The sequence below is a fragment of the Cynocephalus volans genome, chromosome 12 (assembly GCF_027409185.1).
Source record: "Cynocephalus volans isolate mCynVol1 chromosome 12, mCynVol1.pri, whole genome shotgun sequence".
NCBI classification, from domain to species: domain Eukaryota; kingdom Metazoa; phylum Chordata; class Mammalia; order Dermoptera; family Cynocephalidae; genus Cynocephalus; species Cynocephalus volans.
Genome location: NC_084471.1, coordinates 56,232,946 through 56,255,756, shown reverse-complemented (window position 1 = coordinate 56,255,756; position 22,811 = coordinate 56,232,946). Strand labels below are relative to the sequence as shown.

General features: G+C 36.5%; 1 protein-coding gene across 1 annotated transcript in view; it reads right to left on the bottom strand.

Annotated features, from left to right (window-relative positions):
* C12H12orf56 (chromosome 12 C12orf56 homolog) overlaps positions 1–22,811 on the bottom strand; it is a 91,831-nt gene that overhangs the window by 22,484 nt on the left and 46,536 nt on the right. Inside the window, exons 4-5 of the mRNA XM_063115492.1 lie at positions 9,096–9,504; positions 5,420–5,493 (exon numbers count right to left, since the gene is read on the bottom strand). Of these exons, the coding sequence (XP_062971562.1) occupies positions 5,420–5,493; positions 9,096–9,504 (483 nt within the window). The remainder of the gene's footprint in view (positions 1–5,419; positions 5,494–9,095; positions 9,505–22,811) is intronic.

Below are 22,811 nucleotides of genomic sequence, written 5' to 3'. Positions count from 1 at the left end.
CTCCCCATTAAGACTGTTTGGAATAATGGCCTCTTTTCTAGTGGAGATGCTGGAGGAAAAATGATTCTTACAAATTCAGCAATAGCCATCATACAGGCAGAAGAACACAATGATTATGAGCATGAGAGCTGAGGTTAGAATCCTAGATCTGCCCCTACTCGGATAGGTAATTACCATGGACAAGTGACATAGCCTCTCTGTGCCTCAATTTCCTCATCTGTAAAATGGGGATGATGATAGTACCCGTCCCATTGTGCTGTTTTGATACTTTAGTTAATGCATGTCCTTAGCACACAATAAGTGTTTAATAAATGGTCTCTAAATAAAACAGGAATAATTTTGAGATCCTGCTTCCCTGTACATCCACTTATAATTGCTACCATCCTTCATTTTAAAAAATAACTATAAGGGGTCAGCCAGTGGCTCACTTGGGAGAGTGTGGTGCTGACAACACTAAGTCAAGGGTTAAGATCCGCTTACCGGTCATCTTTAAAAAGAATAATAATAAAATAATAATAATAACTATAAAATCCTTCTATTCTATGAGAACTCCCAAAACAGCAGAAATGTAGTTTTCACAAACAAATGAGCTTAAAAAAGCAAAAGCTCAGGTAAAATACAGTATCAGCAGAATTATTTTGAAATTGATTTTCCAGTTTTTCCTATTCAGAGTCAGCAATATGCTAAGATCCACAATAGAAACAAACTGTTTTTATTTGCCACCTATGATAATAGATTATAATGCCAAAATAATTTTTTTAAAAGGCAAAAAAGTGTTTCATAGGAGAAAGCACTCTAATCTCTTCATACTGAAAATCAATTCATACATAAATTGAGGTTTCATACACATCATAAATTCAAGTTATATTAGGCATTGTATATTAATGCAGATAAGTTATCAATAATTACAATTTCTTTGGACATCCAGAGAATATTTGCTTTTACATAAATGACAAGCTTCATTTGATTAATTTGAGTAAGAAAAATCTAGTGCCAGAAGACTCCATTATTTAACTTAGAAATAAGGGGGAAATTTATATTAATGTTAACAGATGCTCTATATTTTCATCAACAAGAAAACATAAATTCACCAAAGTAAAGCTGCAAGGATTCTTGATCAAATGAGAAACTATTTTTTTCTGTATTTTTTCATTCTTCCAGACATTTAACATAAATAGTACCTCACATTTGTATAATGCTTTACAGCTAGAAATGACTTTTCATATGTTATCTCAGAAGTTCTGTGTATTATGTCCACAACAGCCAGGTTATAGAACTGTCACATCTGTGACACAGAGTTCTAATTTGAAAACCCAAAGGACATTTATTCCTTTTAAACTGAAGGTGCCTTGCAGGTAGAGACTACTTCTCATGTATCACTGCATCTCTCACAGTGCATTTTTAACCACTACATTTTAAATACGTTACCTACAGGAATTAACCTTCTAAGAAATATGCTTTTTCTACAGTATAAAGGTTTCTGAAAAAATTAAACATAGAACTACCATATGACCCAAAAATCTCACTTCTGGGCATACAGCCAAAGGAAATAAAATCAGTATGTCCAGGAGATATCTGCACCCTCATGTTCATTGTAGCATTATTTGTAATAGCCAAGATATAGAATCAACCTAAGTGTTCACTAACAGATGAATGGATAAAGAAAATGTGGTATACATAAACAATGGAAAACTATTCAGCCTTAAAAAAGAAGGAAACCTGTCATTTGCAATAACATGGATGGCTCCAGAGGACGTTATGCTAAGTGAAACAAGATAGGGCACAGAACGATAAATACTGCATCATCTCACTTATACATGAAATCTAAAAAAGTCAAACTCATAGCAGGAGGAGTAGAATGGTTGTTATCAGGAGCTGGGGGGTAGGGAGGAATGTTGTTCAAAGGGTACAAAGTTTCAGTCAGACAGGCGAGATAAGTTCAAGAGATCTATTGTACAGCATGGCGATTACAGTTAGTAATAATGTACTGTACAAGAGTACTTCAAAAAGTTCATGGAAAAATAAGATAAAAGATAATACAAAAAACAAAAAAGAAGAAAAAAAGAAATATGAATCTTTCCATGAACTTTCTGAAGACCACCTGAATACCTGAAAATTGCTAAAAGAGCAGATTTCAAACGTTCTAACCACACAAAAAGGTATGTGAGGTGATATGTTAACTATCTTGATTTAATCATTCCAAAATATATACGCATATCAAAACATCACCTTATACCCCATAAATATATGTGGTACAATAAAAAATTTTAAAAGTGCCTTTCAAAAAGAAAGAAATATAGTTTTCCCGAGTCAGGAGAGTGGTAGAAATCTCCTTCTTGCCTTCAGGTATACATTCAAGCTACACATAATCAAAGTTAGAGTCTGTTTTATTACATAATTAGCTTTAAAATCACCTTAAATAAAGCACCAAAAAGAAAACTGATACTTTTTTTAGAGAAAACATATGAAAACATATAGAAATTCTAAAATCTCCATATAATCTTCTTTTAGGAAATCCCAAACATTATGTCATTTAACCCCAACATACCTTAGAATGCATCTCTAAATAAAATTCACATTTTCATACAAAATTATTATCACACCCAACAAATTATCAAAAATTCTTTGGTATTGTCTAATACCCAGTTCATTTCCAAATTCCTCTAGTCCTAACAGTGTGTTAATATTTGGTTTGTTAAAATCAAGATCTAAATATGATAGTTCTTGTATTTGCTTGTAATGTTTAAGACTTTAAAAAAATTTTTATTATGGAAATTTTCAAACATACACAAAAATGGAGAAAATTATATAAGAAACCTCCACCGTCCATCACCTAGCTTCAATAATGTTCCAAATTTTGCCAATCTTGTTTTATCTAGTTCCTTACACACACACACACACACACACACACACACACACAGGCGCGCCTGTGCGCCCGCTTTTTAAAAACTTAGATGGTAAACTTACAATGGTTACATATTGTAACCATTTTTAGGTGTACAATTCAGTAGCATTAAGTGCATTCACAATGCTGTGCAATCACCACTATCCATTTCCAGAACTTTTTCATCTTCCCAAACGGAAATTTTGTACCCATTAAACACTAATTCTCCATTCCCCACTCCCCCCAGACCCTAGTAACCTCTGTTCTATTTTCCGTCTCTATGAATTTGCCTATTTTAGGCACTTTGTGTAAGTGGAATCCCACAATATTTGTTCTATTATGTCTGGCTTCTTTCACATAGCATCATGTCTGCAGGTTTGGTTCATCTATGTGCTAGCATGTGTCAGAATTTCCTTCCTTTTTAAGGCTATCACACCTACACTTTTAACTCAGATTCAGGTTTAACTGTTTTAACAGAAATACTTTGTAGGTGGTGCTGTGTATTTCATATCACGTCAAATAACGAGGTACACAAAGTCTGGCTGTCCCACTTCAGTGATGCTAACAGCAATCAATGGGTTTAGTTATTTACAACATGATCCTTCCATTCTAAAGTTCTACTTCATCTTTCTATCTAATGGTTTTATCCACTGAAGATTGTTGCATCAATCTATTATTTCATCAGGGGTTGCAAAAATGGTAATTTTCTAATTCTATTAAAATTTCCACATTCGTTAGCTGGGATTCTGTAAAATGGAATTTGCCCTCATCAGTTCATGCAGGAAAGACAGGAGAACTCTTTCCATTTGTTTGCTGATTTGCAGAGTCGGGGGGGGGGGGTGGTGCCCTATTTTCTTCTAATGTTCAATGTGTTTTATTTCTTTGCTGGGGCAAGGAGCTGGCAAGGAGGACTTTCTCTCTATGATGTTTCACTATATGCTTCTGAATGTTTATATACTCACTGGGTTTCAATTACCTCATTCCTTATTTTTTCTGATGCTAAAGTTGTCTCATCTTTGACTATTTGGAGCCGTTCACATGGGCTCCTGTGTCCTTTAGTTAGAGTCCCTTTCTCTTCACTTTCTGATATAAACTGTTTCAGATTCATTTTGTATATTTCCTGCCCCAGACCTAGAACCAGCCATTCCTCTAAGGAACTTTGGTTCCTTTTAGTGGGGAATAAATATGTATCTTTTAAATTAACTTACTCTTAGCTCATTTACATGACCCCAGTAAACCTCTCAAAACTTAGTGATAACTTACTTGATATCAATGTTACTGACATCAATTCACCGAGTGCTTACTTTAGGCAAAGCACTATTTAAATAAGAAAACTACCAAGATTAATAATACATATTCCTTGCTTTCAGGGGCTGACAATCTAATAGAAGAGAAGGTCACATCACAAGTTATTACTACAATATAAGACTGACCTGTGATAAGACTGTAACAGAACTCTGAGGCCTGGATAAAAGCCTTAGCCTTGCCTATAGAACCTTTTATGATCTAGTTTCAACCTTTATCTTATCTCATTTATTTATTCATTTTATAAAGGCTTATTGGCAGCCTACTGTGTGCCAGTGACAAGGTACATATTCCACATAATCAAATAATCAAACAAGCAATCATGATACAGACTGGTAAGTGTACAATATGTGTGAGCATAAGATGTTATGCAGGGGTCAAGACAAGATTTTTAGGCAAAAGGATAGATAAGCTAGTACTTGATGAGTTGAAGTTATTCAGGAAGGGAAAGAAGAATAGAGAGTAGGGTTCCAGAATAGGAGCTAGCATATTAGGGGCAGAGAGAAGAGAACAGGGAGCTTTCTAAGAATTGCAAGAAGTTCATTCAGAGAGGAGCTTAAGTCAGGAATGAAGGGGGACACAATAATTGAAGATGGAAAAATAAAGAGACACTACATTATCTTCATAAGCTGTTAGAGTTTTGACTTTAACCTAAGGCCAACAGAGAGCCATTCAAAGGCTTTCAGGGAGAAGTAACATGACCACATTTGTGCTTCAGAAAGATTCCTCTGTTGGAACGGAGAATTGTCTAGAGAGACCAGCTAGAAAAATAGTGTAGGCTCCCAGAACACAGATAATTGGGCCTGAACGAGTGTCGGTGTAAAGAAGTGGATGTTATCCAGATATATTAGAGGCACAATAAATCGTGGTGAGTGGCTGGATGCAGGGGAGAGTAAAGGGGAGAGAGGAGGTAAAGGTGACATCGAGACTCTGGCTTAGGTGATCTGGGGAAAATGACATCATTCCCGGTGTTAGGAACACAAGAGGAAGGTCAGGGCCCAGAAGGAAGACACTAAGTTCTCTTTGGAGAACGCTGACTTTAAGGTTCCTGTGAGATATACAAGAGGTGATGTTCAGTGGATACTTGTGTTTGTAGTCCTAAAACTCAGGGCACAGAACTGAGGTAGAGGTATAACTGTGAGAGTCAGCCACACACACAACACGGAGTTAGGAGACGCAAAGGGGAAAGAAAAATCCCCCATGCAACTCTATCATAGCATCACTCCTTACCTATATGGCTTTTGATCTCCAATAGCAGTACTGAGCTCACTAGCATACAGGGGATCTTGTAAAAGAGTAGCTTTCTGAAAAAGGAAAGATGTAGGAATTGTTAGAATTTTTGCTTACTGAAAAATCAATTACCCCTACCTTGAGTCAATATCATAGATCTATTCTTTAATCCCTTCTATAGTACATAATTTGTTTACATACTCCTTCAAGTGTTTGATAACACCACTGGGAATTTTTTCCTGATCTAGTTTTTTTAAAGTTTTGTTAAAACATTTGCTCACTATAAAATAAAGGTACTTATCAAAATCAAACAGTACAATGAGCTGGCCGGTCAGCTCAGCTGGGTAAAGCACAGCCTCATAACCTCAAGGTCATGGGTTCAGAGCCCCGTATTGGTCAGCTGCAAAAAAAAAAAAATCAAACAATACAAAAAAATTAAACAGTACAAAAATGCGTAAAGTAAAAGATAAAAGTTCTGTTTCCCCCTACCCCGTCCATCCCACTATTGAAAGCATCCAACTATTATCAGTTTGGTTTATATCCTTGCAAGCATATAAAAACACATTAAAACATATACATTAATAGTATTTACATATTATATATTTTTATAATATATATTTAATCCTACCTAAATTATATCACATATATTAATCTGGATCTTGATTTTTTTCACTTAATATATGATGGACAATTTTTCATGCATGTATATAGATTTAGTTCAATCTTTTTTTTTCAATCTTTTTACTGATTATCTAGTATCCCATAGCACAGATATACAATACTTTTGTTAACTATTCCCCTAGTAATGGAGGTTTTTCCCTTAAATCTTTAGTGTTGCCATTTCCCATTTATTCTGGTTCCTCATAACAGACATGTAGTGTTCAGCAACTTCTCTAAGTAGTCTTTTATTATTAGTTAGGCTTAACAGACCAGTCAAAAGGAATTTCTGAAATGTTGCTGATTTGCAACTTAAACAAGCTGTTTTGCAATATAAACAAGTTTAGCCCTGTCTTATTCTTGGCATCAGAGTAGGGTGGTGGGTGGATGGTGGGGGAGGGGAAATATGTGCTTTTTCTTACTATTTTCTTAATTGTTCTACATTTGAAAAAAAAGAAAAAAGCTGTTCTTTGTTTCCGCTCCAAAAGTTTATACTTGCTTTAAATCTAGAGTTTTAATTTGGGGTATCTCTTAATTATTTTGCTTTCTAGCAGCTATCTTTACAACATACAAAAGGCAAAGAATTACCACATTTCATCTTTGTAGAATTTGAGATGCTAAACAACCCAGATGTAATTATTTTTGGTTAAAGTTATAGATAAAATGGGTTACTAAAGGAGGCTCTACTCTTTGGAAACTCTTGGATGGGTGCTAATAATTCCTAATTGGATGGTTTAGAGTAAGTTTACCTAAGAAGTATAGAGAGAGTTAAAATGTCCAATTCCTTTTCTCAGGAACATTTCCTACTTCAACATGAAAGATCATTCTGGATCTCAAGGCATAAGAGATCAGTTACCCAAGTTAAATTGATTTAGGAGATGATTTTTTTTTTTTTCAGTTTTCTAAAACTTACGAAGTTTTAGAAAAACCTGATAAAAGAATTCAACAGTATCACAAAAGTCACAATTTAGGGTCGGCCCGTGACTCACTTGGGAGAGTGGGGTGCTGATAACACCAAGGCCACGGGTTCAGATCCCTATATAGGAATGGCCGGTTAGCTCACTTGGGAGAGCATGGTGCTGACAACACCAAGTCAAGAGTTGAGAGCCCCTTACCGGTCATCTTTTTAAGAAAACAAACAAAAAAAAGTCACTATTTTTAAAATGTTTACATTGAATTAATAATATCTTATTGTTACATTGAATTAATAATATCTTATCTTATTGTTTCCAGAATGAATGCTAACCTGATTCATCATTTACATGTGATACATTTACTTATTCATTTTCCATCTTTCAAATGAAAGAAGATTATTCTTAATGATAGGATCTGTCAACGCATAAAGATAGTTCTCTTCCACCTATATTTGTTTCAGTGGTCATAGAAAAAAAATCAGACTACCTGGGTCCAAATCCAGCTCCACACTAATTGTGTGACCTTGCACATATCATCTAATTTCTCTGTGCCTCAATTTCCTCATCTATAAAGTGGGGAAAATGGTCCTGTCTCATACGATTGCTGTGCAAATTAAGTAAATTAATATCTGTAAAGAATCAGAACAGAGTCTGCTGATTAATAACAATACATACTAGTTATTGTTATTACATTTATTATTGGAAGGTCTATATATTGCTCTACAGGTATGAGTTGGCCAGTTCGACTTGTCCCCACCATGTCTCTGCTGCAGAATTAAAAAGTAGCACTAAAATTGGAAGTTAGTCAATTCAGGGAAGCATAAATAGTTATTTTAAAATGTTTACATGGGGCCGAGCCCGTGGCGCACTTGGTAGAGTGCGGCGCTGGGAGCGCTGCGACGCTCCCGCCGCGGGTTCGGATCCTATACAGGACTGGCCGAGTGCCGGTCACGAAAAGGACAAAAAAAAAAAAAAAAAAATGTTTACATGGATTTTTTTAAAGTCAATTAAGTTTTGATTTTTCTATTAGAATACATGAGATCTTCTTTTAATAGACCAGGGTTTTCCTCTATTTATGATCTGTTTACATTCTCAACATGGAGAAAGCTGTTTAAAAATTTAGAGAGGAGTTTAAAATATTTGAGTCTTCTAAACTCTGCTATGAGAATAAAATTAGAATTGTCTTGTAATCTTTCACAATTTTTAGCCATTTATAAAACCCCTGCTTTTTAGTTTCTTCTGAGTGAAATAGCCTCTATATTTATTAATATTATTATGTTGAAAGATAATTATGTATCATTGAAGATAACTCAAAAGAGTCATGTTATTCTTTTAATGAATTACTTATTTTTAAAACTGATTGTGGTGTTATGAAAAGATCCCTAAATGAGAGTTCTGAATCTGCCCCTAAAGTTACTAAACAAATATAATCTTGAGTGAATAACAAAAATTTTGTGCTTCAGTTTCCTCATTTACAAAATGACTTAGACTAGTGATCGCAAGATAAAATTAGCAGGGCTGGCCAGTTAGCTCAGTTGCTTAGAGTGTAGCCTTGTAACACCACAGTCACAGGTTCAGAACCCAGGTCACAGGTTTGGATCCCTTTACAGGTCAGCTGCCCCTCCAAAAAAAAAAAAAAAAAAAAGATCAAGTTATCTGATCCTATAACAATGACTCCTATTAACCTACTTACAATAGTGCAGCCAAGAAATACAGAAACACACGGACAGTGTTGAACTTTTTCTGAGGTCTGCATCACCCCAGCTAACTACAAAAGAGCACCTGCTCACAAATATTCCAAAATAAGACCTGTCTCCATCCTTCTTCATGACTTCCTGCAGACTCATTGATGCCTACCTTGTTTACATGCCTCTTCAAAACCCCAGTTTCTTCTCATTTTCTGTTAAGACACTCCTCATTAATGAGAATTTTCCCTATTGCAATAGCCTGAATAGCATCATCTCCTTAATTGTCTATTGCATTTTGTCTTTCACAATATTATTAAATCCCAAGACTCCATTTCCAAAATAGGAGGTAAAGCAGGGAAGGCATCTTTGCCCTAAAAAAATATGCTCAGGTCAAAATTTACTTATGAAGACACTTACTATAATATAATTGTTCCATGAACTTTTTAAGTGAAGAAATATTGATGAGGTTGTGGAAATAACATACAAATGCAGTACCGACTCTTTCTTCTCTAGATTTGAGTTGCTCTGTAGAGAGGAAACTAGGAGGGAATTTCCTAAGCAAAAGTCATTTCCATTCCCATTGCACTTGAAAGGGATTTCACTAAGAGAGTCTTTGTGATCTGGAAGTCCCTGGGGTTCTTTTGTGTTTGTTGTACTAGATGATGCGTTGACAGCCTTGCCAGTAGCTGATGTGGACTGACAGCTCCTCTCAGAGGGGATAGGTAATGGTCGAAGGGCACCTTGGCCATGAAGGGACAGCCTCCTGAGGTTTGAAGGAAGACAGAGAGTTGAGTCCTTGGACGGTGTGCTGCTCTCCTGGTGGTACCTGTCAAGTATAATTTAGCTTTAAACATTCAGAATTTAACAGGAAGAAACAAAGAGAACCTGGTCACCCAATTGCAGCAGTTTAAAACTCTGAAAGCAAATGTTTTCACATAAAAGGAATGCTTATTAAGATAAGGGGGTGATTTAACCTCACTTGTTATTACCCATTGACAGGGAAGGTATGGCACAGCAATTTTTTACTATACTGTTCTGCTTTCAGAAATAAAACTCTATCTAATGTCATATAATGAAGCACTTTTCATATTGAAATCATTGTGCCTGTCCTTCATGGAGCTCCAATATTTCTACTGAAAGACCTTTCTCATTCTAGTTTTGAAACCTGATTTTCGTTTCATTGTGCATTGCTAGTGGGTCCTATAAAGAAAAAACTATTCAAATGGAAATATAAAGAGATTTTTTAAATGGTGTATTCTTTGATTCACCTCTTGCTAATATAATACTCTTCTGATTTAACCCATATCATCCCAATAACATCAGCACTTTTTTTCAGAATCAAGGCTGTGTCCTATCTCTTTACCTTCCCTGTTCTCTCCAGTTCACCACGACCTTTCTCTGCTGCACAAGGAAGCAAGTTTGGAGAAGCTAAGTGGCAGAGTATCTAAATTCCAGTCCTGGCTCTGTCACTTAGTAGTTACGTGACCTTTGTTAAACAAAGTTTATGGGAGGCCATTGTTTTGGACTAGCCTCCTACACTAGGCCCAGATCAAATCAGAAAGGAGTCACTTATGTTAAGTGCCACATATTCAAACAGAACTTTGAAATGTACCAGTTTTCAAAATAATACCCAAAGGAATGGAAAGCATCATGTTGAGGGGATACCTGCACCCCCATGTTTATCACAGCTCTATTTACAATAGCCAAGATATGGAACCAACCTAAATGATCATCATCAGACTGGATAAGGAAAATATGGTATATATACACACTGGAATATTACTCTGCCATAAAAAAGAATGAAATATTGCCATTGACATCAACATGGATGAACTTAGAGAAAATCATAGTAAGTGAAATAAGCCAGGCACAGAAAGAGAAATACCATATGTTCTCACTCATAAGTGGGAGCCAAAATAATAAACATATAAAATAAAGGAAGAAAGATACAACATTCACAATAATACATTGAACTTTCAAAAGGAGAACTGAGGTTACTAGAAGTAGGAAGGGAGGGGAAGGGAGGAATTGGTAAAGGGCCACAAATAGCAATGACAGTGTATATTGTTGAATATAAAAATTATTCTGATTTGAGCATCATATATTGCTCATGAGCATTGATATTCAACTCTGTACTCCACAGATATGTACATTCGACTACATTACAATAAAATAAATAAATAAATAAATAAACTGGAGATTCCTATCTGAATCAGCATGAGAAAGTACCTTCTGCTTTAACTCTATAAGGAAACTAACTTTGAAATGACCAATTCGCTTTTTATCCTGTCTCTGCTTTCTTCAGCCCTTTTCTGCCTATAAAGCCAACCTCCTCAACACCGTATTTTATATCGAATGAGGTGTTGCCCAATTCTAGGATTGCAAATAAAAGCCAATTAGATCTTTAAATTTGTGGTAATTTTGACTTTTTTGTTGTTGTTGTTGGTTGGCCAGTATAGGGATCTGAACCCATGACTTTGGTGTTACCAGCACCATGCTCTCCCAAGTGATCTAACTGGCCAGCCTGTAATTTCATCTTTTGACATCTTAGTTGACATCTTAAGCCTTGATGTCCTAATTTTAAAATAGCAACAATAATAGCATCAATCTCATAGGGTTTCTGTGAAAACCAAATAAGAAAATAAATGCAATGTACTTGTAACACTGGAAACAATAGGTGTTAGCTGTTGTTACCCTGTATTGCCTTGAGCTGATGATTTATCTTTTGATATTAAGGTATTTTGTCTCTCTCATAATATTGGAACCTCCATGAAAGCAGAAAGCCACTTGTTTTTATTAGTTCTTCAATTAATTTTAAACAGACATAAAATTCATTCATTATCTGTACAATGCTATCAACTGTGCTGAGTTCAAATCTCCAGCTCCCTCCCCCCTGACTTTGCATGTGACCTTGTGCACATGCACACACACTCACAAAGTAGTGGTCACATCGGGTCTCTCGTCCAAGTTCTATCCCCCTTACAGACACCCCTTGGCAAACCCTTAAGCGTATGCACACTGGCATTTTGGTCCTAGAATATAGTCTAGAAGGGAGCACATGGGCTCCACATTCTTCTTGCCCTGTGGAATGGCACATGGCATGGCCAGATTTTAAGCACACAACTGGACAAATTGCTGTATGTGATGCTTAATCCCTACATGCTGTTCAGTAATTACCTTATATTGTCCTATTTTCTTCATAGGATTCTAGTATTGCATGACAGTGTCTAAAGGGCTGGCTGGTTAGCTCAGTTGGTTAGAGCAAGGTGTTATAACACCAAGGTTGCGGGGGCTCAGGGGCGGCGGGCCCCGAACCTCCCAGTAGCCCCTTTTAGCCCCCCGCCACGGTAGGATTACTCCTGCCACCCTAGTGGCCAGGAGAGCCCGGGAGGAAGGTGAGTATGCTGCCCGCCTTTTCAGCCCCACAGAGAGACACTCAGACGCGGCAGGGGTTCCATCAAGCAGTTCTGTTTATTTTCACACAAGCACCTGCTTTTATAAGCATATGGCAAGGGGATTTCCTAACTTCAGCCTATCATCTCAAAGGTCATGTGAACATGCATCTTGCTCTAATGCTTTGCTATTGCAATCACGTGGTGAGCACGAGCACAGAAATATCTTTTATCCAATGATTTTAAACTATGTCTTTCCTTGGTCACACCTTGGGGGCTTCCGTCAGGCGCCATCCTTATCTCTTCTGTCCAGGCAAATGTTTTCAACAGATTACATACACGTATGTGGGTGGGGTCGTGGCTAGTTCTCTGCCCCGGGAGGAGGTGTGTGGCCTCAACACCCCAACACAAGGTCAAGGGTTCAGATCCTCAGCCAGGTGCAGCCCATCCCCCCAAAACAGTATAAGAAGCTCACACTAGGATTTTCAAATAAATGAATGTTATGGATTAAATGTTTGTGTCCCCGCCCCCCCCATTCATTCGTTGAAATCCTAACCCCCAGGGAATGGTATTAGAGGTGGAGCCATTGGGAAGTGCCTTGGATTGAGTGTCCCCCCCAAAACATGACCCCCACTGTGACAGTGTTAAGAGGGTAGGAAGTCCTATTATGGTAATTGAAAGGTGGGGCCTTGAAGAAGTAATTAGATTGTAGGACCATGCCATAGTGAATTGATTAAAAATGATGGTCATGGGCATGGTTCTGAAGGCTTTAAAAAGAGAGTGAATGAGAAGGTCAGTCTCTCTCTGCTCTCTCTGCTTCCACCATCTTGCAATGTGATACCCTGTATCACTGAAGCCACCACCAAGGAAGACCCTCACCAGATGTGTTCCCTGGACTTTGGACTTCCCAGCCTATGAAACAGTAAGCAGTAAATTTCATTTTCTTTATAAAATACCCAGTTCCAAATATTTTGTTATAAGCAATAAAAATGGACTAATAGAAGAGGTGATTAGTTCAAAAGGGTGGAGCTCTCATGAACGGGATTAGCGCCTTTATGAAAGAGACATCAGAGACCTCTTTTACCCTCTTTAAACCATGTGAGTACACAATAGGAAGTCGGCAATCTGCAACCTGGGGGAGGGCCCTCATCAGAACCCAACTATGATGGCACCCTGATCTTGGACTTCCAGCCTCTGGAACTGAGAGAAATAAATTTCTGTTGTTTATAAGCACCCAGTCTGTGGTAATTGTTACAGCAGCCTGAATTGACAAAGATAGTAAATATGTCTAGCTCAGAAATAGATAATGTATACTCCATACCTCTTTAAAGTGATTCACTTTTTTATTTTTGCAGATAATACTTTCTAAAAATTTCTCTATGGACATTGAAGAAAATTGAATAACCAATACATAGGTAATGTTATGAAATTATGTTAAAATGTTAAAAGGCATAATATGGCATGTGAAAGTTCAGCAAAAATGATTTCAGCTAGTTACAGTCTCACTTGAAGTGGCTGTTATTTTCTCAGTTGTATGTAAAATCTATTATTTTAGAGAGTTAAAAAGGGTTTCTTCTTACCACACACACAAAAAAGATAAGTATATGAAGTAATGCACATTGTTAATTAGCTTGATTTGGCCATTCCACAATGTATACATATTTTAAATCACCATGTTGTATGTCATAAATATATACAATTTTTATTTGTCAATTATAAATAAAACTTTTTAAAAAAGGGTTTCAAAAAGGATTACCTTTTGGCAGCATAAATGGGCGTTATAACTTCACCAGTTAAGAAAGCCAACTCATAAAAGTGAACATTTGAAATTCAATAATATCCACCCTCACTTGTCCAATTAAAAAGGAGTTCATCACTAAGCAAGAGTTCCAAAATCTTGAATTTGCAAGTTTGTCAACTCCATATTTACAGAAGTAGGTTGTTCAAAGTCAACTGTTCTTCTAATGAGCTGAGTATGTATTTCTAAGGAAAGCCTAGCACCAAAGGACGAAGACATGCAGAAGTGAGAAAAAGAAGTCCAAAATCAAAAGCATGCAGAACAATTTTTCTTCTCTTTCCCCTCTGCATCAAAAACAGGTAAACTCCCGAGGCTGAAAATGTCAGGTTAAAAGCCACAGCCCAAAAAGCAACAGGCAAAATCGAACACCTTCAGAAAAAACTGTTACATGCAAGGTTCAGCTAAGAATGAAAAGAACACATATGCTAGCATATTGAGTCTATCAAGAAATGAAGAAAAATAGTAAAAAAAGAAAAGAATTGATGAGAAATAGTATATTAGAAAAAGTGATTACTGAATTTACGAAATTCTTTAAAAGGACAAGAAAGTAGTTAAATAAATATGAAAATGAAAGATTAGTTTCCATGGAGAGCTAAAAACCTATAAGATTGAAATAGATGGTCAGATTAATAAGCTGAAATATCAAAAACAAGTAGAACGATAGAGAACAATAATTCATATAGACCTAGATCTCAAGATCTAGAATTTGAGCTCTCCCAAATAAGAACATTCTCATGAAGATTATACTAAAACAAAACTGGTGAAATACAAGCAACTCTACACACGTGGAAGAATTCAGTGTTAGAAAGTTATTCTCAGATATCTAAGCATCACTGAGAGGCTGGCAGACATCAGTACCAAACCTCATTGCAGAGTGTTGCAGGGAGCAGGCTGGAAACATCAAGAAACGCAGACATTTTTTTGTTCAGAATTCTCACTTCCAGTCCAGGTTTGGGGCCCCCATTGAGTTAGAAATTTTTTTAGCTGTTTAATGCTCAACAGAAATCTTGTTTCAACAGGAAACTTTCCGATTCCTGCTGCAGACCAACAACCTCAAAGAGGTATGGAGACATACTTAACAAGCTACCTTATTTGTTTTTCGTTACACTTCATAAACCAAGTGAGCTAACCAGTGCTTTCCATGAACTTTTTGAAGACCCCTCGTATTTATAAATATTTGATAATCAGTTAAATTATGTAAAAGACTACTGCTTAAAGGAATCTCAGGTGAATAACATTCATGACTTCAACAAATCTGTAATACTAACAGATTAATTTTAAAAGAAAACAAAATTTCTAGCTGGAATTGACTAATACTTGTTTAAAATTCAAGCAGCAACCATTTTAACTTAATAACAACATATATATGGTAGTTATGAAGTTGTCACAAAACAATTTCTCTTAGGTAATACTGGAGATACTGTAAATACTCAACGCTGTTTATGGGCGTTGAGCTCCAAGGCAGGGTTTAAAACAACTATCATGGGGCCGAGCCCGTGGCGCACTTGGTAGAGTGCGGCGCTGGGAGTGCTGCGACGCTCCCGCCGCGGGTTCGGATCCTATATAGGACTGGCCGAGTGCCGGTCACGAAAAGGACAAAAAAAAAAAAAAAAAAAAAAAAAAAAACAACTATCATGAACATGATCTCAAGTAGGGCCGGCCTGTGGCTCACTCGGGAGAGTGCGGTGCTGATAACACCAAGGCCCTGGGTTCGGATCCCATATAGGGATGGCCGGTTCGCTCACTGGCTGAGCGTGGTGCTGACAACACCAAGTCAAGGGTTAAGATCCCCTTACCGGTCATCTTTTAAAAAACAAACAAACAAACAAAAAAACGTGATCTCAAGTAAGCAAACAGCACCTAATTCCTTGGAGAATACTTGGCAGTAATGTTGGATTCCACCTAAAACCTTGTCCTTTCACTACACAAATACTAATTTCCCATCTTCTGAATTTTTGTACATAGCACACTGAGTGCCCTGGTATTACAGAGATGTGGTGTATATCTAAGAAAGAAAATCCCCATCCTCACCCTAGTTGTTTATAATTATTGGGAATAATTTTTTTAAAAAAGAAAAGGAAAAAAAAAAAAAACTTGTGCTTGTCAAAGAAAGAGAAATAAAGTGTCAATTTTCTCTGTTGTTTGTGGTGTTATTCCTGTGTTATTTCATCAATTTCTGTCCTTATCAGCACAGTTTTCTTCTTTTTAGTTTCTTTACGTGTGCTCTGTTGAAGCAGGACTTGCTTGCTGTGGAGCCTTGGGAAAGAGGAAAGTAGTGGAAGTAGAAAAACATCTGGCCTTCAGAACAGCTCTCTTCCATCTGTTAGTTGGGAAGACGGCTGATACTTGTACAAAGATGGTCTGATATCTTAGGGTCAGCCCTACTGGGTGTGTTCTAAAGTGCTCCAGCATAAAGCCATCACAGGTGAAAACAAAGCTACCTAACTTGATGCTAGGGGAGGAGATGAGATGTGCTAACCATGGTCCTCTGTGGTATACAGAACACACTAAGTACAGGGATAGGGTTGTCACGTTGTCCCACTAATTACCATTGAGCAAATACTTACATAGTGTCTACTGCATTGATTTAGGCTCTAGGGACATAGTAGTGAAAAAGAATAAGCCTCTACCCTCATGGAGTTTATACCATGAATGTTCAAGATTGTCTCTAGAACTAAGACCATGTGTGGAGGAGGTAAGAGCAACCATCTGGGAAAGACAAGACACTGATGTCCGAAATAAACACTGAGAGCACCATATATGAAGAAATCTATAAGTTTATATTTCTGTTACTGCAACACATGAAATCATGTCACATGACATATCTCTGCCCAATTCAGAGAGTGTGTTTGGGATAGTCTTAAAGTAGATAACATGATGTACATAAAATTCACATGATTTCAGCTTACAGGTCATTAGACAGAACTTGGTAATATGGCCATCTCTTGTTACAAGGATAACTAGGAAGGTGGATGTTTTAAACTAAGCATGTTGCCGTCCCAAACAAAACTGAGATTTGGTTAATAAAGAATGTGAGGGGGGCTGGCCAATTAGCTCACCTGAGAGAGCGTGGTGCTGGTAACAGGAAGGTCAAGGGATCCCTGTACCAGTCAGCCACCAAAAAAAAAAAAAAAAAAAGAATGGGAGAATTTCTTTGTTCATTCTTTTGGCTTTTCTAAGTAGATGATCAAAATAAATGCAGATAATAACAGCCACATATTTTTTCTTCAAATAAAAATGTAATGTATCTCTTTTTCTTTATTAAATGGTCCAGAACTGTCAGTTTTATGTTAGAAAGTAGCAAGAGTGGCCATCCTTGTCTTATCCCCTATCTTAAAGAGAACACATCTAGATTTTTCTCTAATAAGTATCATGTCTGCTGTAGGTTTTATTATATAAACTTTGCCAAGTTAAGGAACTTCTCTTCCATTCCTAGCTTTGCTTTGAGTTTTCATCATAAGTAGACATTGAACTTCATCACGTGCTTTTTCCTCCCCAACTGAGATAATAATATGATTTTTCTCCTTCGATATGTTAATGTAGTCAATCACAATACATTTTCTGATGTGGAATCATTTATACCTTTCTGGAATAAATCTTTCTTAATCATGTTTTTAATACAATATTAGTTAGATGCTATTTTATTTAGAATTTTAAAATCTAGATTCATAAATGACATGGGCTCTTACTTGTCTTTTTTTTCTATTGTCCTTACTTGTTTTTGGAAACAAGATTACATCACTCTCAAAAGAAAAAAAAATCAAGTAGCTTTCTCTAAGTATTCTTTGTCTAAGTTTTTGAATAATTGTTCTTTGAGGGGTTGATAGAACTTACTGAAAAACTATCTGAGGCTTTGTTTTATCTGGGGAAGAAAGTCTTTAATTTCATTACTGTTTGTTGAAATTTTCTACAACTTCTTGTGCCAATTTTGGTATTTTATATTTTCCTAGTAAATTATGATTTCATCTAAGAATTGAAATTTTTTAGCATATATTTGCTTAACTATAATTTTTTACAAATCTGTTTGGCCTGTAATTATTTCCCTTTTTTTCATTCTGTAATTAATTTATGTATGTTCTGTTTATTTGTTTATTTGCATTTTTCTTGATGTTTCTTTTTTTTTTTTTTTAGATCAGAATTTTTTATTTATTTTTTATTTTTTATTTTTTAATTTTATTTTTTCGATATACATTGTAGCTGATTAATGCTCCCCATCACCAAAACCTCCCTCCCTTCTCCCTCCCCCCCTCCCCCCCAACAATGTCCTTTCTGTTTGCTTGTTGTATCAACTTCAAATAATTGTGGTTGTTATATCTTCTTCCCTCCCCCCCCCGATTTGTGTGTGTGTGTGTGTATGTGTGTGTGTGAATTTATATATTAATGTTTAGCTCCCTCCAATAAGTGAGAACATGTGGTATTTCTCTTTCTGTGCCTGACTTGTTTCACTTAATATAATTCTCTCAAGGTCCATCCATGTTGTTGCAAATGGCAGTATTTCATTCGTTTTTATAGCTGAGTAGTATTCCATTGTGTACATGTACCACATTTTCCGTATCCACTCATCTGATGATGGACATTTGGGCTGGTTCCAACTCTTGGCTATTGTAAAGAGTGCTGCGATGAACATTGGGGAACAGGTATACCTTCGACTTGATGATTTTCATTCCTCTGGGTATATTCCCAACAGTGGGATGGCTGGGTCGTATGGTAGATCTATTTGCAATTGTTTAAGGAACCTCCATACCATTTTCCATAGAGGCTGCACCATTTTGCAGTCCCACCAACAATGTATGAGAGTTCCTTTTTCTCCGCAGCCTCGCCAGCATTTATCGTTCATAGTCTTTTGGATTTTAGCCATCCTAACTGGGGTTAGATGGTATCTCAATGTGGTTTTGATTTGCATTTCCCGGATGCTGAGTGATGTTGAGCATTTTTTCATATGTCTGTTGGCCATTTGGATATCTTCCTTAGAGAAATGCCTACTTAGCTCTTTTGCCCATTTTTTAATTGGGTTGCTTGTTTTCTTCTTGTAAAGTTGTTTGAGTTCCTTATATATTCTGGATATTAATCCTTTGTCAGATGTATATTTTGCAAATATTTTCTCCCACTCTGTTGGTTGTCTTTTAACTCTTTTAATTGTTTCTTTTGCTGTGCAGAAGCTTTTTAGTTTGATATAATCCCATTTGTTTATTTTTCCTTTGGTTGCCCGTGCTTTTGGGGTCGTATTCATGAAGTCTGTGCCCAGTCCTATTTCCTGAAGTGTTTCCCCTATGTTTTCTTTAAGAAGTTTTATTGTCTCAGGGTGTATATTTAAATCCTTAATCCATTTTGAGTTGATTTTAGTATACGGTGAGAGGTATGGATCTAGTTTCATTCTCCTGCATATCGATATCCAGTTATCCCAACACCACTTGCTGAAGAGGCAGTCCCTTCCCCAGTGAATAGGCTTGATGCCTTTGTCAAAGATCAGATGGCAGTAAGTGTGTGGGTTGATTTCTGGATTCTCTATTCTATTCCATTGGTCAGTGTGTCTGTTTTTAGGCCAGTACCATACTGTTTTGGTTATTATAGCTTTGTAGTATAGCTTAAAGTCAGGTAGTGTTATGCCTCCAGCTTTATTTTTTTTGCTGAGCATTGCTTTGGCTATTCGTGGTCTTTTATTGTTCCATATAAATGTCTGAATAGTTTTTTCCATTTCTGAGAAAAATGTCTTTGGAATTTTGATGGGGATTGCATTGAATTTGTATATCACTTTGGGTAGTACGGACATTTTCACTATGTTGATTCTTCCAATCCAAGAGCATGGAATATCTTTCCATCTTCTTGTATCCTCTCTAATTTCTCTCAGCAGTGGTTTGTAGTTCTCATTATAGAGATTTTTCACCTCCTTGGTTAACTCAATTCCTAAGTATTTTGTTTTTTTGGTGGCTATTGTAAATGGGCAGGCTTTCTTGATTTCTCGTTCTGCATGTTCACTATTGGAGAAAAGAAATGCTACTGATTTTTGTGTGTTGATTTTGTATCCTGCTACTGTGCTGAAATCATTTATCAATTCCAACAGTTTTTTTGTAGAGGTTTTAGGCTGTTCGATATATAGGATCATGTCATCTGCAAACAGGGACAGTTTGACTTCATCTTTTCCAATCTGGATGCCCTTTATTTCCTTCTCTTCTCTGATTGCTCTGGCTAGTACTTCCAACACTATGTTGAATAGGAGTGGTGAGAGTGGGCATCCTTGTCTAGTGCCGGTTCTTAAAGGAAAAGCTTTCAGCTTTTCCCCATTCAGGATGATATTGGCAGTGGGTTTGTCATATATGGCTTTAATTATGTTGAGATACTTTCCCTCTATACCTAACTTATAGAGGGTCTTTGTCATGAATGAGTGCTGAACTTTATCAAATGCTTTTTCAGCATCTATAGAGATGATCATATGGTCCTTGTGTCTGAGTTTATTAATATGGTGTATCACATTTATTGATTTGCGTATGTTGAACCAACCTTGCATCCCTGGGATGAATCCCACTTGATCGTGATGAATAATTTTTCGTATGTGTTGCTGTATTCTGTTTGCTAGTATTTTAGTGAGGATTTTTGCATCTATATTCATCAAGGATATCGGCCTGTAGTTTTCTTTTTTGGTTATATCTTTACCTGGTTTTGGTATCAGGATGATGTTTGCTTCATAGAATGAGTTTGGGAGATTTGCGTCCGTTTCAATCTTTTGGAATAGTTTGTAAAGAATCGGTGTCAATTCCTCTTTGAATGTTTGGTAAAATTCTGCTGTGAATCCATCTGGTCCTGGGCTTTTCTTTGTTGGGAGCCTTCTGATAGCAGCTTCAATCTCCTTTATTGTTATTGGTCTGTTCAAATTTTCTACGTCTTCACGGTTCAGTTTTGGGAGCTTGTGTGTGTCCAGAAATTTATCCATTTCCTCCAGATTTTCAAATTTGTTGGCGTATAGTTGTTTATAGTAGTCTCGAATGATTCCTTGTATTTCAGATGAATCAGTTGTAATATCGCCTTTTTCATTTCTAATTTTTGTTATTTGAGTCTTCTCTCTTCTTTTTTTTGTTAGCCATGCTAATGGTTTGTCAATTTTATTTATCTTTTCAAAAAACCAACTTTTTGATTCGTTGATCTTTTGAATTGTTTTTTGGTTTTCAATTTCATTCAGTTCTGCTCTGATCTTAATGATTTCTTTCCGTCTGCTAACTTTAGGATTGGATTGTTCTTGTTTTTCTAGTTCTTTAAGGTGAAGTGTTAGGTTGTTCACTTGCCATCTTTCCATTCTTCTGAAGTGAGCATTTAATGCAATAAATTTTCCCCTCAATACTGCTTTTGCAGTATCCCACAGGTTTTGGTATGATGTATCATTGTTTTCATTAGTTTCAAACTTTTTGATTTCCTGCTTGATTTCTTCTTGGACCCATATGTCATTAAGTAGAATGCTGTTTAATTTCCATGTGTTTGTATAGTTTCCAGAGTTTTGTTTGTTATTAATTTCTAGTTTTAATCCATTGTGGTCTGAGAAGATACATGGGATAATTCCAATTTTTTTGAATTTATTGAGACTTGATTTGTGACCTAATATGTGATCTATCCTGGAGAATGATCCATGTGCTGATGAGAAGAATGAATATTCTGAGGTTGTTGGGTGGAATGTTCTGTAGATATCTGCCAATTCCAATTGGTCTAGAGTCTTGTTTAGATCTTGTGTTTCTCTACTGATTCTTTGCCTAGATGATCTGTCTAATATTGACAGTGGAGTGTTCAGCTCCCCTGCTATTATGGTATTAGTGTCTATTTCCTTCTTTAGGTCTAATATAGTTTGTTTTATAAATCTGGCTGCTCCAACATTGGGTGCGTACATATTTATGATTGTTATGTCTTCTTGATGGATCAGTCCTTTTATCATTAAGTAGTGTCCCTCATTGTCTCTTTTTATGGTTTTTAGTTTAAAGTCTATTTTGTCAGATATAAGAATAGCCACTCCAGCTCGTTTTTCTTTTCTGTTTGCATGGTAAATCTTTTTCCATCCTTTCACTCTTAGTCTGTGTGAATCTTTATGGGTGAGGTGGGTCTCTTGTAGGCAGCATATAGTTGGGTCCTGCTTTTTGATCCAGTCAGCCAGTCTGTGTCTTTTAATTGGGGAATTTAAGCCTTTAACATTAAGAGTTGTTATTGAAAGGTGTTGATTTATTCCTAGCATTTTATTGGTTGTTTGGTTGTCTTAGGTGTCTTTTGTTCCTTGCTTTCTGATTTACTGTTTGGTTTCTTTGTTTGTTGGTTCCTTAGGTTGTAGATAGTGCTTTTGTTAGCTTGTTTTCTCTTCATGAATGCCATTTTTATTGTACTAGCGGGTTTAGATTTTTCTTAGGTTTTTATGGCAGTGGTAGTTATTTTTCAGGAACCAAACCCAGTACTCCCTTGAGGATTTCTTGTAAGGGTGGTCTTGTGGTAGTGAACTCCCACAGTTTTTGTTTGTCTGAGAAATATACTATTTGCCCCTCATTTCGGAAGGATAGCCTTGCAGGGTAGAGTATTCTTGGCTGGCAATCTTTGTCTTTTAGTATTTTGAAAATATCATCCCATTCCTTTCTAGCTTTTAGGGTTTGTGATGAGAAGTCTGATGTTAACCTGATTGGGGCTCCCTTATAGGTGATTTGACGCTTCTCTCTTGCAGCTTTTAAGATTCTCTCTTTGTCTCTGAGTTTTGCCAATTTGACTATGACATGTCTTGGAGAAGGCCTTTTTGGGTTGAATACGTTTGGAGATCGTTGAGCTTCCTGGATCTGAAGATTTGTGATTTTTCCTATACCTGGGAAGTTTTCTGCCACTATTTTGTTGAATATGTTTTCAATGGAATCTCCATTTTCCTCCCCTTCTGGAATACCCATGACTCGGATATTTGAGCGCTTGAGGTTGTCTGATATCTCTCTCAGA